The sequence below is a fragment of the Chiloscyllium plagiosum genome, unplaced genomic scaffold (genome assembly GCF_037043375.1).
Source record: "Chiloscyllium plagiosum isolate Xiang-an unplaced genomic scaffold, Cpla_swu_hap1 HiC_scaffold_137, whole genome shotgun sequence".
NCBI classification, from domain to species: domain Eukaryota; kingdom Metazoa; phylum Chordata; class Chondrichthyes; order Orectolobiformes; family Hemiscylliidae; genus Chiloscyllium; species Chiloscyllium plagiosum.
This window is the reverse complement of record NW_028270276.1, coordinates 577-15,504: the sequence shown is the minus strand read 5'-3', so window position 1 is coordinate 15,504 and position 14,928 is coordinate 577. Positions and strand designations below refer to the sequence as shown.

At 60.8% G+C, this 14,928-nt stretch overlaps 1 protein-coding gene across 1 annotated transcript in view; it reads right to left on the bottom strand.

Moving 5' to 3' along the window:
• Positions 1 to 14,231, bottom strand: part of LOC148133997 (metabotropic glutamate receptor 6-like) — a 105,112-nt gene extending 90,881 nt beyond the window's left edge. The window contains 3 exon segments of the mRNA XM_087985709.1: positions 9,378 to 9,513; positions 9,864 to 10,080; positions 13,956 to 14,231. Of these exon segments, the coding sequence (XP_087841835.1) occupies positions 9,378 to 9,513; positions 9,864 to 10,080; positions 13,956 to 14,231 (629 nt within the window).
• Between the last annotated feature and the right edge of the window lie 697 nt (positions 14,232 to 14,928).

The window sequence follows — 14,928 nt, the reverse complement described above, 5'->3', positions numbered from 1 at the left end:
GTGTGGGTAGTTGAGGTGGGGGTGAGGGTAGTTGAGGTGGGGGTGAGGGTAGTTGAGGTGGGGGTGGGGGTAGTTGAGGTGGGGGGTGAGGGTAGTTGAGGTGGGGTGTGGGTAGTTGAGGTGTGGGGTGAGGGTAGTTGAGGTGGGGTGTGGGTAGTTGAGGTGGGGGTGAGGGTAGTTGAGGTGGGGGTGAGGGTAGTTGAGGTGGGGGTGGGGGTAGTTGAGGTGGGGGGTGAGGGTAGTTGAGGTGGGGTGTGGGTAGTTGAGGTGGGGTGAGGGTAGTTGAGGTGGGCGTGAGGGTTGTTGAGGTGGGATGAGGGTAGTTGAGGTGGGGTGTGGGTAGTTCAGGTGGGGGTGGGGGTAGTTGAGGTGGGGTGAGGGTAGTTGAGGTGGGGTGAGGGTAGTTGAGGTGTGGGGTGAGGGTTGTTGAGGTGGGGTGTGGGTAGTTGAGGTGGGGGTGAGGATAGTTGAGGTGGGGGTGAGGGTAGTTGTGGTGGGGGGTGAGGGTAGTTGAGGTGGGGTGTGGGTAGTTGAGGTGTGGGGTGAGGGTAGTTGAGGTGGGGTGTGGGTAGTTGAGGTGGGGGTGAGGGTAGTCGAGGTGGGGGTGAGGGTAGTTGAGGTGGGGGGTGGGTCGTTGAGGTGGGGAGTGGGTAGTTGAGGTGGGGGGTGAGGGTAGTTGAGGTGGGGGGTGAGGGTTGTTGAGGTGGGGGTGAGGGTAGTTGAGGTGGGGTGAGGGTAGTTGAGGTGGGGGTGAGGGTAGTTGAGGTGGGGGGTGAGGGTTGTTGAGGTGGGGGTGAGGGTAGTTGAGATGGGGAGTGGGTAGTTGAGGTGGGGATGAGGGTAGTTGAGGTGGGGTGAGGGTTGTTGAGGTGGGGGTGAGGGTAGTTGAGGTGGGGGTGAGGGTAGTTGAGGTGGGGGGGTGGGTAGTTGAGGTGTAGATGAGGGTAGTTGAGGTGGGGATGAGGGTAGTTGAGGTTGGGATGAGGGTAGTTGAGGTGGGGTGAGGGTAGTTGAGGAGGAGGTGAGGGTAGTTGAGGTAGGGGGTGAGGGTAGTTGAGGTGGGGGTGAGGGTAGGTGAGGTGGGGGTGAGGGTAGTTGAGATGGGGGTGAGGGTAGTTGAGGTGGGGGTGAGGGTAGTTGAGGTGGGGGGTGAGGGTAGTTGAGGTGGGGGTGAGGGTAGTTGAGGTGGGGTGAGGGTTGTTGAGGTGGGGGTGAGGGTAGTTGAGGTGGGGATGAGGGTAGTTGAGGTGGGGATGAGGGTAGTTGAGGTGGGGATGAGGGTTGTTGAGGTGGGGGTGAGGGTAGTTGAGGTGGGGGATGAGGGTAGTTGAGGTGGGGGGTGAGGGTAGTTGAGGTGGGGGTGAGGGTAGTTGAGGTGGGTGTGAGGGTAGTTGAGGTGGGGATGAGGGTAGTTGAGGTGGGGGTGAGGGTAGTTGAGGTGGGGATGAGGGTAGTTGAGGTGGGGGGTGTGGGTAGTTGAGGTGGGGTGAGGGTAGTTGAGGTGGGGGGTGTGGGTAGTTGAGGTGGGTGTGAGGGTAGTTGAGGTGGGGATGAGGGTTGTTGAGGTGGGGAGTGAGGGTAGTTGAGGTGGGGGTGAGGGTAGTTGAGGTTGGGACGAGGGTAGTTGAGGTGGGGATGAGGGTAGTTGAGGTGGGGGGTGAGGGTAGTTGAGGTGGGGGGTGAGGGTAGTTGAGGTGGGGGTGAGGGTAGTTGAGGTGGGTGTGAGGGTAGTTGAGGTGGGGATGAGGGTAGTTGAGGTGGGGGTGAGGGTAGTTGAGGTGGGGATGAGGGTAGTTGAGGTGGGGGGTGAGTGTAGTTGAGGTGGGGTGAGGGTAGTTGAGGTGGGGTGAGGGTAGTTGAGGTGGGGGTGTGAGTAGTTGAGGTGGGGTGAGGGTTGTTGAGGTGGGGGAAGGGTAGATGAGGTGGGTGTGAGGGTAGTTGAGGTGGGGGGTGTGGGTATTTGAGGTGGGGGTGAGGGTAGTTGAGGTGGGGTGTGGGTAGTTGAGGTGGGGATGAGGGTACTTGAGGTGGGGATGTGGGTAGTTGAGGTGGGGATGAGGGTTGTTGAGGTGGGGGTGAGGGTAGTTGAGGTGGGGGGTGAGGGTAGTTGAGGTGGGGGGTGAGGGTAGTTGAGGTGGGGGTGAGGGTAGTTGAGGTGGGGGTGAGGGTAGTTGAGGTGGGTGTGAGGGTAGTTGAGGTGGGGATGAGGGTAGTTGAGATGGGGGTGAGGGTAGTTGAGGTGGGGATGAGGGTAGTTGAGGTGGGGGGTGTGGGTAGTTGAGGTGGGTGTGAGGGTAGTTGAGGTGGGGGGTGTGGGTAGTTGAGGTGGGTGTGAGGGTAGTTGAGGTGGGGATGAGGGTTGTTGAGGTGGGGAGTGAGGGTAGTTGAGGTGGGGGTGAGGGTAGTTGAGGTTGGGACGAGGGTAGTTGAGGTGGGGAGTGAGGGTAGTTGAGGTGGGGGTGAGGGTAGTTGAGGTGGGGGTGAGGGTAGTTGAGGTGGGGGGTGAGGGTAGTTGAGGTGGGGGTGTGGGTAGTTGAGGTGGGGGGTGAGGGTAGTTGAGGTGGGGGTGAGGGTAGTTGAGGTGGGGGGTGTGGGTAGTTGAGGTGGATGTGAGGGTAGTTGAGGTGGGGGTGAGGGTAGTTGAGGTGTGGGGTGAGGGTAGTTGAGGCGGGCGTGAGGGTAGTTGAGGCGGGGGTGAGGGTAGTTGAGGTGGGGGTGAGGGTAGTTGAGGTGGGGGTGTGGGTAGTTGAGGTGGGTGTGAGGGTAGTTGAGGTGGGGGTGAGGGTAGATGAGGTGTGGGGTGAGGGTAGTTGAGGCGGGCGTGAGGGTAGTTGAGGCGGGGGTGAGGGTAGTTGAGGTGGGGGTGAGGGTAGTTGAGGTGGGGGTGAGGGTAGTTGAGTTGGGGTGTGGGTAGTTGAGGTGGGGTGAGGGTAGTTGAGGTGGGATGAGGATAGTTGAGGTGGGGATGAGGGTAGTTGAGGTGGGGGGTGAGGGTATTTGAGGTGGGGTGTGGGTAGTTGAGGTGGGGGTGAGGGTTGTTGAGGTGGGGTGAGGGTAGTTGAGGTGGGGTGTGGGTAGTTGAGGTGGGGATGAGGGTGGTTGAGGTGGGGGGTGAGGGTAGTTGAGGTGGGGGGTGAGGGTAGTTGAGGTGGGGTGAGGGTTGTTGAGGTGGGGGGTGAGGGTTGTTGAGGGGGGGTGAGGGTTGTTGAGGTGGGGTGTGGTTAGCTGAGATGGGGGTGTGGGTAGTTGAGGTGGGGTGAGGGTAGTTGAGGTGGGCGTGAGGGTTGTTGAGGTGGGATGAGGGTAGTTGAGGTGGGGGTGTGGGTAGTTGAGGTGGGGGTGGGGGTAGTTGAGGTGGGGTGAGGGTAGTTGAGGTGGGGTGAGGGTAGTTGAGGTGGGGATGAGGGTAGTTGAGGTGGGGTGAGGGTAGTTGAGGTGGGGTGAGGGTAGTTGAGGTGGGGATGAGGGTTGTTGAGGTGGGATGAGGGTAGTTGAGGTGGGGGTGTGGGTAGTTGAGGTGTGGGGTGAGGGTAGTTGAGGTGGGGTGTGGGTAGTTGAGGTGGGGGTGAGGGTAGTTGAGGTGGGGGGTGGGTAGTTGAGGTGGGGAGTGGGTAGTTGAGGTGAGGGTGAGGGTAGTTGAGGTGGGGGTAAGGGTAGTTGAGGTGGGGATGAGGGTAGTTGAGGTGGGGGTGAGGGTAGTTGAGGTGGGGGGTGAGGGTTGTTGAGGTGGGGGGTGAGGGTAGTTGAGGTGGGGGGTGAGGGTAGTTGAGGTGGGGTGAGGGTTGTTGAGGTGGGGGTGAGGGTAGTTGAGGTGGGGGTGAGGGTAGTTGAGGTGGGGGGTGAGGGTTGTTGAGGTGGGGGTGAGGGTAGTTGAGGTGGGCGGTGAGGGTAGTTGAGGTGGGGTGAGGGTTGTTGAGGTGGGGGTGAGGGTAGTTGAGGTGGGGGTGAGGGTAGTTGAGGTGGGGGGTGAGGGTTGTTGAGGTGGGGGTGAGGGTAGTTGAGGTGGGGAGTGGGTAGTTGAGGTGGGGATGAGGGTAGTTGAGGTGGGGGTGAGGGTAGTTGAGGTGGGGGTGAGGGTAGTTGAGGTGGGGGGTGAGGGTAGTTGAGGTGGGGGTGTGGGTAGTTGAGGTGGGGGGTGAGGGTAGTTGAGGTGGGGGTGAGGGTAGTTGAGGTGGGGGGTGTGGGTAGTTGAGGTGGGTGTGAGGGTAGTTGAGGTGGGGGTGAGGGTAGTTGAGGTGTGGGGTGAGGGTAGTTGAGGCGGGCGTGAGGGTAGTTGAGGCGGGGGTGAGGGTAGTTGAGGTGGGGGTAAGGGTAGTTGAGGTGGGGATGAGGGTAGTTGAGGTGGGGGGTGAGGGTAGTTGAGGTGGGGGGTGAGGGTAGTTGAGGTGGGGGTGAGGGTAGTTGAGCTGGGTGTGAGGGTAGTTGAGGTGGGGGTGAGGGTAGTTGAGGTGGGGGTGAGGGTAGTTGAGGTGGGGGTGAGGGTAGTTGAGGTGGGGGGTGAGGGTAGTTGAGGTGGGGGTGTGGGTAGTTGAGGTGGGGGGTGAGGGTAGTTGAGGTGGGGGTGAGGGTAGTTGAGGTGGGGGGTGTGGGTAGTTGAGGTGGATGTGAGGGTAGTTGAGGTGGGGGTGAGGGTAGTTGAGGTGTGGGGTGAGGGTAGTTGAGGCGGGCGTGAGGGTAGTTGAGGCGGGGGTGAGGGTAGTTGAGGTGGGGGTGAGGGTAGTTGAGGTGGGGGTGTGGGTAGTTGAGGTGGGTGTGAGGGTAGTTGAGGTGGGGGTGAGGGTAGATGAGGTGTGGGGTGAGGGTAGTTGAGGCGGGCGTGAGGGTAGTTGAGGCGGGGGTGAGGGTAGTTGAGGTGGGGGTGAGGGTAGTTGAGGTGGGGGTGAGGGTAGTTGAGTTGGGGTGTGGGTAGTTGAGGTGGGGTGAGGGTAGTTGAGGTGGGATGAGGATAGTTGAGGTGGGGATGAGGGTAGTTGAGGTGGGGGGTGAGGGTATTTGAGGTGGGGTGTGGGTAGTTGAGGTGGGGGTGAGGGTTGTTGAGGTGGGGTGAGGGTAGTTGAGGTGGGGTGTGGGTAGTTGAGGTGGGGATGAGGGTGGTTGAGGTGGGGGGTGAGGGTAGTTGAGGTGGGGGGTGAGGGTAGTTGAGGTGGGGTGAGGGTTGTTGAGGTGGGGGGTGAGGGTAGTTGAGGGGGGTGAGGGTTGTTGAGGTGGGGTGTGGTTAGCTGAGATGGGGGTGTGGGTAGTTGAGGTGGGGTGAGGGTAGTTGAGGTGGGCGTGAGGGTTGTTGAGGTGGGATGAGGGTAGTTGAGGTGGGGGTGTGGGTAGTTGAGGTGGGGGTGGGGGTAGTTGAGGTGGGGTGAGGGTAGTTGAGGTGGGGTGAGGGTAGTTGAGGTGGGGATGAGGGTAGTTGAGGTGGGGTGAGGGTAGTTGAGGTGGGGTGAGGGTAGTTGAGGTGGGGATGAGGGTTGTTGAGGTGGGATGAGGGTAGTTGAGGTGGGGGTGTGGGTAGTTGAGGTGTGGGGTGAGGGTAGTTGAGGTGGGGTGTGGGTAGTTGAGGTGGGGGTGAGGGTAGTTGAGGTGGGGGGTGGGTAGTTGAGGTGGGGAGTGGGTAGTTGAGGTGAGGGTGAGGGTAGTTGAGGTGGGGGTAAGGGTAGTTGAGGTGGGGATGAGGGTAGTTGAGGTGGGGGTAAGGGTAGTTGAGGTGGGGATGAGGGTAGTTGAGGTGGGGGTGAGGGTAGTTGAGGTGGGGGGTGAGGGTTGTTGAGGTGGGGGGTGAGGGTAGTTGAGGTGGGGGGTGAGGGTAGTTGAGGTGGGGTGAGGGTTGTTGAGGTGGGGGTGAGGGTAGTTGAGGTGGGGGTGAGGGTAGTTGAGGTGGGGGGTGAGGGTTGTTGAGGTGGGGGTGAGGGTAGTTGAGGTGGGGGGTGAGGGTAGTTGAGGTGGGGTGAGGGTTGTTGAGGTGGGGGTGAGGGTAGTTGAGGTGGGGGTGAGGGTAGTTGAGGTGGGGGGTGAGGGTTGTTGAGGTGGGGGTGAGGGTAGTTGAGGTGGGGAGTGGGTAGTTGAGGTGGGGATGAGGGTAGTTGAGGTGGGGGTGAGGGTAGTTGAGGTGGGGGTGAGGGTAGTTGAGGTGGGGGGTGAGGGTAGTTGAGGTGGGGGTGTGGGTATTTGAGGTGGGGGGTGAGGGTAGTTGAGGTGGGGGTGAGGGTAGTTGAGGTGGGGGGTGTGGGTAGTTGAGGTGGGTGTGAGGGTAGTTGAGGTGGGGGTGAGGGTAGTTGAGGTGTGGGGTGAGGGTAGTTGAGGCGGGCGTGAGGGTAGTTGAGGCGGGGGTGAGGGTAGTTGAGGTGGGGGTGAGGGTAGTTGAGGTGGGGGTGTGGGTAGTTGAGGTGGGTGTGAGGGTAGTTGAGGTGGGGGTGAGGGTAGATGAGGTGTGGGGTGAGGGTAGTTGAGGCGGGCGTGAGGGTAGTTGAGGCGGGGGTGAGGGTAGTTGAGGTGGGGGTGAGGGTAGTTGAGGTGGGGGTGAGGGTAGTTGAGGTGGGGTGTGGGTCGTTGAGGTGGGGGGTGAGGGTAGTTGAGGTGGGGGTGAGGGTTGTTGAGGTGGGGTGAGGGTAGTTGAGGTCGGGTGTGGGTAGTTGAGGTGGGGATGAGGGTGGTTGAGGTGGGGGGTGAGGGTAGTTGAGGTGGGGGGTGAGGGTAGTTGAGGTGGGGTGAGGGTTGTTGAGGTGGGGGGTGAGGGTAGTTGAGGGGGGGTGAGGGTTGTTGAGGTGGGGTGTGGTTAGCTGAGATGGGGGTGTGGGTAGTTGAGGTGGGGTGAGGGTAGTTGAGGTGGGCGTGAGGGTTGTTGAGGTGGGATGAGGGTAGTTGAGGTGGGGGTGAGGGTAGTTGAGGTGGGGGGTGAGGGTAGTTGAGGTGGGGATGAGGGTAGTTGAGGTGGGGGTGAGGGTAGTTGAGGTGGGGGTGAGGGTAGTTGAGGTGGGGATGAGGGTAGTTGAGGTGGGGGTGAGGGTTGTTGAGGTGGGGGTGAGGGTAGTTGAGGTGGGGGTGAGGGTAGTTGAGGTGGGGATGAGGGTAGTTGAGGTGGGGGGTGAGGGTAGTTGAGGTGGGGATGAGGGTAGTTGAGGTGGGGGTGAGGGTAGTTGAGGTGAGGGTGAGGGTAGTTGAGGTGGGGATGAGGGTAGTTGAGGTGGGGGGTGAGGGTAGTTGAGGTGGGGATGAGGGTAGTTGAGGTGGGGGTGAGGGTAGTTGAGGTGGGGGTGAGGGTAGTTGAGGTGGGGGGTGAGGGTAGTTGAGGTGGGGATGAGGGTAGTTGAGGTGGGGGTGAGGGTAGTTGAGGTGGGGGTGAGGGTAGTTGAGGTGGGGATGAGGGTAGTTGAGGTGGGGGTGAGGGTTGTTGAGGTGGGGGTGAGAGTAGTTGAGGTGGGGGTGAGGGTAGTTGAGGTGGGGATGAGGGTAGTTGAGGTGGGGGTGAGGGTAGTTGAGGTGGGGGTGAGGGTAGTTGAGGTGGGGGTGAGGGTAGTTGAGGTGGGGATGAGGGTAGTTGAGGTGGGGGTGAGGGTAGTTGAGGTGGGGGTGAGGGTAGTTGAGGTGGGGGTGAGGGTAGTTGAGGTGGGGATGAGGGTAGTTGAGGTGGGGGTGAGGGTAGTTGAGGTGGGGGTGAGGGTAGTTGAGGTGGGGATGAGGGTAGTTGAGGTGGGGGTGAGGGTAGTTGAGGTTGTTGTTGATGTAACCCCTTGCCCCTTGCCCCCTGCCCCTTGCCCCTTGCCCCCTGCCCTGCACCCCATGACCCTTGCCCTTTGCCCTGTACGCATGACCCTTGTCTCCCGTCCCAAGGCCCATGCCCCTTGCCCGACACCCCACGCCCCTCACCCCTTGCCCCTCGCCCTCACCCCTTGCCCCTTGCCCCTCGCCCCTCACCCCTCACCCCTTGCCCCTCGCCCTCACCCTCACCCCTTGCCCCTCGCCCTCACCCCTTGCCCCTCGCCCCTCGCCCCTTGCTCCTCGCCCCTCGCCCCTCGCCCCTCACCCCTTGCCCCTCACCCTCACCCCTCGCCCCTCGCCCCTCGCCCCTTGCCCATCGCTCCTCGCCCCTCGCCCCTCGCCCCTCGCCCCTTGCCCCTCGCCCTTCACCCCTTGCCCCTCGCCCTCACCCCTCGGCCCCACCCCTCGCCCCTTCCCCCTCGCACTCACCCCTTGCCCCTCGCCCCTCACCCCTCGCCCCTCGCCCCTCACCCCTCGCCCCTCGCCCCTCACCCCTCGCCCTCGCCCCTCACCCCTCGCCCTCGCCCCTCGCCCCTCGCCCCTCGCCCTCACCCCTTGCCCCTCGCCCCTCGCCCTCACCCCTTGCCCCTCGCCCCTCGCCCCTCGCCCTCACCCCTTGCCCCTCGCCCCTCGCCCCTCGCCCTCACCCCTTGCCCCTCGCCCTCACCCTCACCCCTTGCCCCTCGCCCCTCGCCCCTCGCCCCTCACCCCTCGCCCTCGCCCCTCGCCCCTCGCCCCTCACCCCTCGCCCTCACCCCTCGCCCTCACCCCTTGCCCTCACCCCTTGCCCCTTGCCCCTCGCCCTCACCCCTTGCCCCTCGCCCTCACCCTCACCCCTTGCCCCTCGCCCCTCGCCCCTCGCCCTCACCCCTCGCCCTCGCCCCTCGCCCCTCACCCCTCGCCCTCACCCCTTGCCCTCACCCCTTGCCCCTCGCCCCTCGCCCTCATCCCTTGCCCCTCGCCCTCACCCTCACCCCTTGCCCCTCGCCTCTCGCCCCTCGCCCCTCGCCCTCGCCCCTCGCCCTGTACTCCATGACCCTTGTCTCCTGTCCCATGGCCCATGCCCCACGACCCTCGCCCCTTGCCCCACGCCCCTCGCCCCACGCCCCTCGCCCCTTGCCCCACGCCCCTCGCCCCTCGCCCCTCGCCCCACGCCCCTAACCCCACGCCCCTTGCCCCACGCCCCTCGCCCCTCGCCCCACGCCCCTCGCCCCACGCCCCTCGCCCCACGCCCCTCGCCCCTCGCCCCTCGCCCCTCGCCCCTCGCCCCGTACTCCATGACCCTTGTCTCCTGTCCCATGGCCCATGCCCCACGACCCTCGCCCCTTGCCCCACGCCCCTTGCACCTCGCCCCTCACCCCACGCCCCTCGTCCCTCGCCCCACGCCGCTCGCCCCACGCCGCTCGCCCCACGCCTCACACTCCTCGCCCCTCGCCCCTTGCCCCTCGCCCTTTACTCCATGACCCTTGTCTCCCATCCCAAGGCCAATGCCCCTCGCCCCACGTCCCTCGCCCCTTGCCCCTTGCCCCTTCCCCACACCGCATGCTGAATGCCCGTTGCCCCCTGCCCCGGCTCCCTTCCCCATGCCCCCCTCCCCATGCCCCCCTCCCCATGCCCCCCCCACTCACCGGATATCGTCCTCGTTGGCGAAGATGATGATCCCGCGGGCGTTGGGCGTCTCCATCAGTCGGTGGATGATCTTGTCGAATTCGCCCGGTTTGGGCTCCCGGGGGATTTTCAGAGACTGGGCGATGCAGACGCCCCCTGAGGGGTCAGCGGGGAGTGGGCAGGGGGGTGTGGTATTTGTTGGGGTGGGGGGGTCGGGGGGGGGGTGTTGGAAGGAAACGAAAGTAAGAGAAAGGCCGTTAAGCACAAAACGGCACAGAACAAGGCCGCCTCCGGCCCTCCGCGGCGGCCATCTTGAGGGGCCACTTTACAGAGGCTTCGGAGCGCCGACTAGGCCTCAGTTCGCCAACCAGACCTGCCCAGGGCCTGTTGCGTTCAACCTATGTATCCCAGGGTGCTCTTTGATGGCAGACGCCATTTTCCAGGCCCCACTGTGAGGTTCGGACGCAAGGTTGGGTGGGGGGGGGTTCGACAGACCGGGCCCTTACCCGCTTCCCTGGAGATCTGAGCGAAGGCGTCGACGCCGCTCTCGCCGTAGTTACCCTCCGAGGCGATGGTGGAGACGTAGTTCCAGCCCAGCGCCTTGACGATGTCCACCATGGCCTGGGCCTGGTAGGAGTCCGGGGGCACCACCCGCGAGAAATAGTCATAGCGATTGTTGTCGCTGAGCTCCGGGGCCGTCGAGGCGTAACTAATCTGAGGGATCTGCACGAAAGTGAGGAACACAGAGGGAAAGGGGAGTTACCCGACACACAACGCTGAGGGAGCGGGAGCTGTGGGAGGGTCAGTGCTGAGGGAGCGGGTGCTGTGGGAGGGTCAGTGCTGAGGGAGCGGGTGCTGTGGGAGGGTCAGTGCTGAGGGAGTGGGTGCTGTGGGAGAGTCAGTGCTGAGGGAGCGGGTGCTGTGGGAGGGTCAGTGCTGAGGGAGCGGGTGCTGTGGGAGGGTCAGTGCTGAGGGAGTGGGTGCTGTGGGAGGGTCAGTGCTGAGGGAGCGGGTGCTGTGGGAGGGTCAGTGCTGAGGGAGCGGGCGCTGTGGGAGGGTCAGTGCTGAGGGAGTGGGTGCTGTGGGAGGGTCAGCGCTGAGGGAGTGGGCGCTGTGGGAGGGTCAGTGCTGAGGGAGTGGGTGCTGTGGGAGGGTCAGTGCTGAGGGAGTGGGTGCTGTGAGAGGGTCAGTGCTGAGGGAGTGGGTGCTGTGGGAGGGTCAGTGCTGAGGGAGTGGATGCTGTGGGAGGGTCAGTGCTGAGGGAGTGGGTGCTGTGGGAGGGTCAGTGCTGAGGGAGTGGGTGCTGTGGGAGGGTCAGTGCTGAGGGAGTGGGTGCTGTGTGAGGGTCAGTGCTGTGTTTCAGGGTTAGGGTCATGGTAACGGTTGAGGGTGAGCGTTGAGGTTCAGGGGTTAGGGGTGAAGGTTGGGTCTTTGGATAAGGGCTTGGGGCAAGGGGTTAGAGTTGGGTGTTGGGGTGAGGGTTATGGTGAGGGTTGGGGTGAGGGTTGTGGGTCCGGAGGTGAGGGTTAGGGATTAGAGTTAGGGGTGAGGGTTAGCGTTCGGGTCAGGGGTTAGAGTTGGTGGTTTGAGCTGGGGGTTAGTGGTGATAGGGTAAGGGGCTGGGGGTTGGGTTTACCATGAAGAACCACAGGATGTTGGTGACCATGAGGGAGACGGAGTGATGGGGTTAGGGTTAGGGATTAGGGTTTGTGGTTAGGATGTAGGGTTCGGGTTAGGTTTGTGGGTTCGTGTTAGGGATTAGGGTTTGGGGTTAGGATTTAGGGTTTGGGGTTTGGGTTAGGGTTGTGGGTTAGGGTTAGGGATTAGGGTTTGAGATTAGAGTTAGGGATTAGGGTTTGTGGTTAGGGTTTGGGGTTAGGGTTTGGGGTTAGGATTAGGGATTAGGGTTTGTGGTTAGGGTTTGGGGTTAGGGTTTGGGATTAGGGTTTGGGTTAGGATTTGGGGTTAGGGTTTGGGGTTAGGGTTTGTGGTTAGGATTTGGGGTTAGGGTTTGGGGTTAGGGTTTGGGGTTGGGGTTTGGGGTTAGGGTTTGGGTTTGGGGTTAGGGTTTGGGGTTAGGGGTTAGGGTTTGGGGTTAGGGTTTGGGGTTAGGGTTTGGGTTTGGGGTTAGGGTTTGGGGTTAGGGTTTGGGTTAGGATTTGGGGTTAGGGTTTGGGGTTAGGGTTTGGGGTTAGGGTTTGGGGTTAGGGTTTGGGATTAGGGTTTGGGGTTAGGGTTTGGGGTTAGGGTTTGGGGTTAGGGTTTGGGGTTAGGGTTTGGGGTTGGGGTTAGGGGTTAGGGTTAGGGGTTAGGGTTAGGGTTAGGGTTAGGGTTTGGGGTTAGGGTTTTGGGTTAGGGTTTTGGGTTAGGATTTGGGGTTAGGGTTTGGGGTTAGGGTTTGGGGTTAGGGTTTGGGGTTAGGATTTGGGGTTAGGGTTTGGGGTTTGGGTTTGGGGTTAGGGTTTGGGGTTTGGGTTTGGGATTAGGGTTTGGGGTTTGGGGTTAGGGTTTGGGGTTGGGGTTAGGGTTTGGGGTTGGGGTTAGGGTTTGGGGTTAGGGTTTGGGGTTGGGGTTTGGGGTTAGGGTTTGGGATTAGGGTTTGGGGTTAGGGTTTGGGGTTAGGGTTTGGGGTTAGGGTTTGGGGTTAGGGTTTGGGGTTGGGGTTAGGGGTTAGGGTTAGGGGTTAGGGTTAGGGTTAGGGTTAGGGTTTGGGGTTAGGGTTTTGGGTTAGGGTTTTGGGTTAGGATTTGGGGTTAGGGTTTGGGGTTAGGGTTTGGGGTTAGGGTTTGGGGTTAGGGTTTGGGGTTAGGATTTGGGGTTAGGGTTTGGGGTTTGGGTTTGGGGTTAGGGTTTGGGGTTTGGGTTTGGGATTAGGGTTTGGGGTTTGGGGTTAGGGTTTGGGGTTGGGGTTAGGGTTTGGGGTTGGGGTTAGGGTTTGGGGTTAGGGTTTGGGGTTGGGGTTAGGGTTTGGGGTTGGGATTAGGGTTAGGGTTTGGGGTTAGGGTTTGGGGTTGGGGTTTGGGGTTAGGGTTAGGGATTAGGGTTTGGGGTTTGGGTTTGGGGTTAGGGTTTGGGGTTTGGGTTTGGGATTAGGGTTTGGGGTTTGGGGTTAGGGTTTGGGGTTGGGGTTAGGGTTTGGGGTTAGGGTTTGGGGTTGGGGTTAGGGTTTGGGGTTGGGATTAGGGTTAGGGTTTGGGGTTAGGGTTTGGGGTTGGGGTTTGGGGTTAGGGTTAGGGATTAGGGTTTGAGATTAGAGTTAGGGATTAGGGTTTGGGGTTAGGGTTTGGGGTTTGGGTTTGGGATTAGGGTTTGGGGTTAGGGTTTGGGGTTGGGGTTAGGGTTTGGGGTTAGGATTTGGGGTTAGGATTTGGGGTTAGGATTTGGGGTTAGGGTTTGGGGTTAGGATTTGGGATTAGGGTTTGGGATTAGGGTTTGGGATTAGGGTTTGGGGTTAGGGTTTGGGGTTAGGGTTTGGGGTTAGGGTTAGGGTTTGGGATTAGGGTTTGGGGTTAGGGTTAGGGTTAGGGTTTGGAGTTAGTGTTTTGGGTTCAGTTTTGGGTTTGGGGTTAGGGATTGGGGTTCGGGCTTGGTGTTAGGGTTTGGGATTAGGGTTACGGTTTGGGGTTAGGGTTAGGGTTGGGATTAGGGTTAGGGTTTGGAGTTAGGGTTAGGGGTTAGGGTTTGGGGTTAGGATTTGGGGTTAGGGTTTGGGGTTCGGGCTTGGTGTTAGGGTTTGGGATTAGGGTTACGGTTTGGGGTTAGGGTTAGGGTTGGGATTAGGGTTAGGGTTTGGGGTTAGGGTTAGGGGTTAGGGTTTGGGGTTAGGATTTGGGGTTAGGGTTTGGTGTTCGGGCTTGGTGTTAGGGTTTGGGATTAGGGTTACGGTTTGGGGTTAGGGTTAGGGTTGGGATAGGGTTAGGGTTTGGAGTTAGGGATGTGGGTTCAGGTTAGGGTTAGGGATTAGTGTTAGGGTTAGGGTTAGGGAGGGTTTGGGGTTAGGGTTTGGGGTTAGGGTTACGGTTTGGGTTAGGGTTTAGGGTTGGGATTAGGGTTAGGGTTTGGAGTTAGGGATGTGGGTTCAGGTTAGGGTTAGGGATTAGTGTTAGGGTTAGGGTTAGGGAGGGTTTGGGGTTAGGGTTTGGGATTAGGGTTAGGGTTAGGGTTAGGGTTAGGGTTAGGGATAGGGTTAGGGTTAGGGTTAGGGTTAGGGTTAGGGTTAGGATGAGGGTTTGGGTTAGGGAGGTGAGGGGCGAGGGGTTAGAGGTGAGAGGCCGGGGCTAGGTGACCTGCGATAGGGTTAGGGATGAGGGTTTGGGGTTTGGGGTTTGGGGTTAGGGTTTGTGGTTAGGGTTAGGGTTAGGGTTAGGGTTAGGGTTAGGGTTAGGGTTAGGATGAGGGTTTGGGGTTAGGGAGGTGAGGGGCGAGGGGTTAGAGGTGAGAGGCTGGGGCTGGGTGACCTGCGATAGGGTTAGGGATGAGGGTTTGGGGTTTGGGGTTAGGGTTTTGGGGTTAGGGTTAGGGTTAGGGATGAGGGTTTGGGGTTAGGGAGGCGAGGGGCGAGGGGTTAGAGGTGAGAGGCCGGGGCTGGGTGACCTTACCGCGAACAGCCGCAGGATGTTGGCCACCATGATGGAGACCGAGCTGGCTGATGCCCCTATGACCCCGATGACCCGCTCCGGTTTGGGAATGATGGGCGGCTCTCCGTCGGAGCACCGGATATCCGAAGTGTCCTTCTGGATCAGGGCCTGGACGAAGGTCAGCGACTGCTCCAGGGCGTAGATATCCCGGGAGCAGGTGTCCAGGATCCGGGCGCCCAGCGTCAGGTTGGGGAGGATCGTGGGGTCACTGTTGACCTGGTCCAGGGCGTACAACATGGCCTCCAGTCGGTGACTCCCTTCTCCTTCTTGATATCCCCACACGGGATCCCGGCCAGACCCTTCCCATGCACCGGGAACAGGCCCCCCAGGGTAATGTCTCCCTCGATCCGGATGGAGTGCCTCTCCTGATGGGCATCGCCAGGTTCTGGCCTCATCACAACCCCCAACGCCAAGACCAGCCAACAGGTCCCAGTGCCCACTGTCCACGGGCCAGAGATACTGGGCCAGGGGAAGGGGGTATGGCTGGGACACACGCCTGGGAAAGTACAGAGCAGAGAGACAGAGGAGTGAGCGCTGCCCACCGCAGTTCAATAGCAACATCAGTCCGCCCTCAACCCAGCTCAGCTATGGGGCACCTCATTACTCTCACACACAGACACACACACTCACACTCACACTCACACACACACAGACACATACACAGACACACTCACACACACACACACTCACATACACACACACTCACATACACACACACGCACACAGACACACACACACTCACACAGACACACACTCACACACACACTCACATACACACACACGCACACAGACACACACACGCACACAGACACACACACACTCACACAGACACACACTCACACACACACTCACATACACACACACGCACACAGACACACACACGCACACAGACACTCACACACTCACACAGACACACACACACTCACATACACAC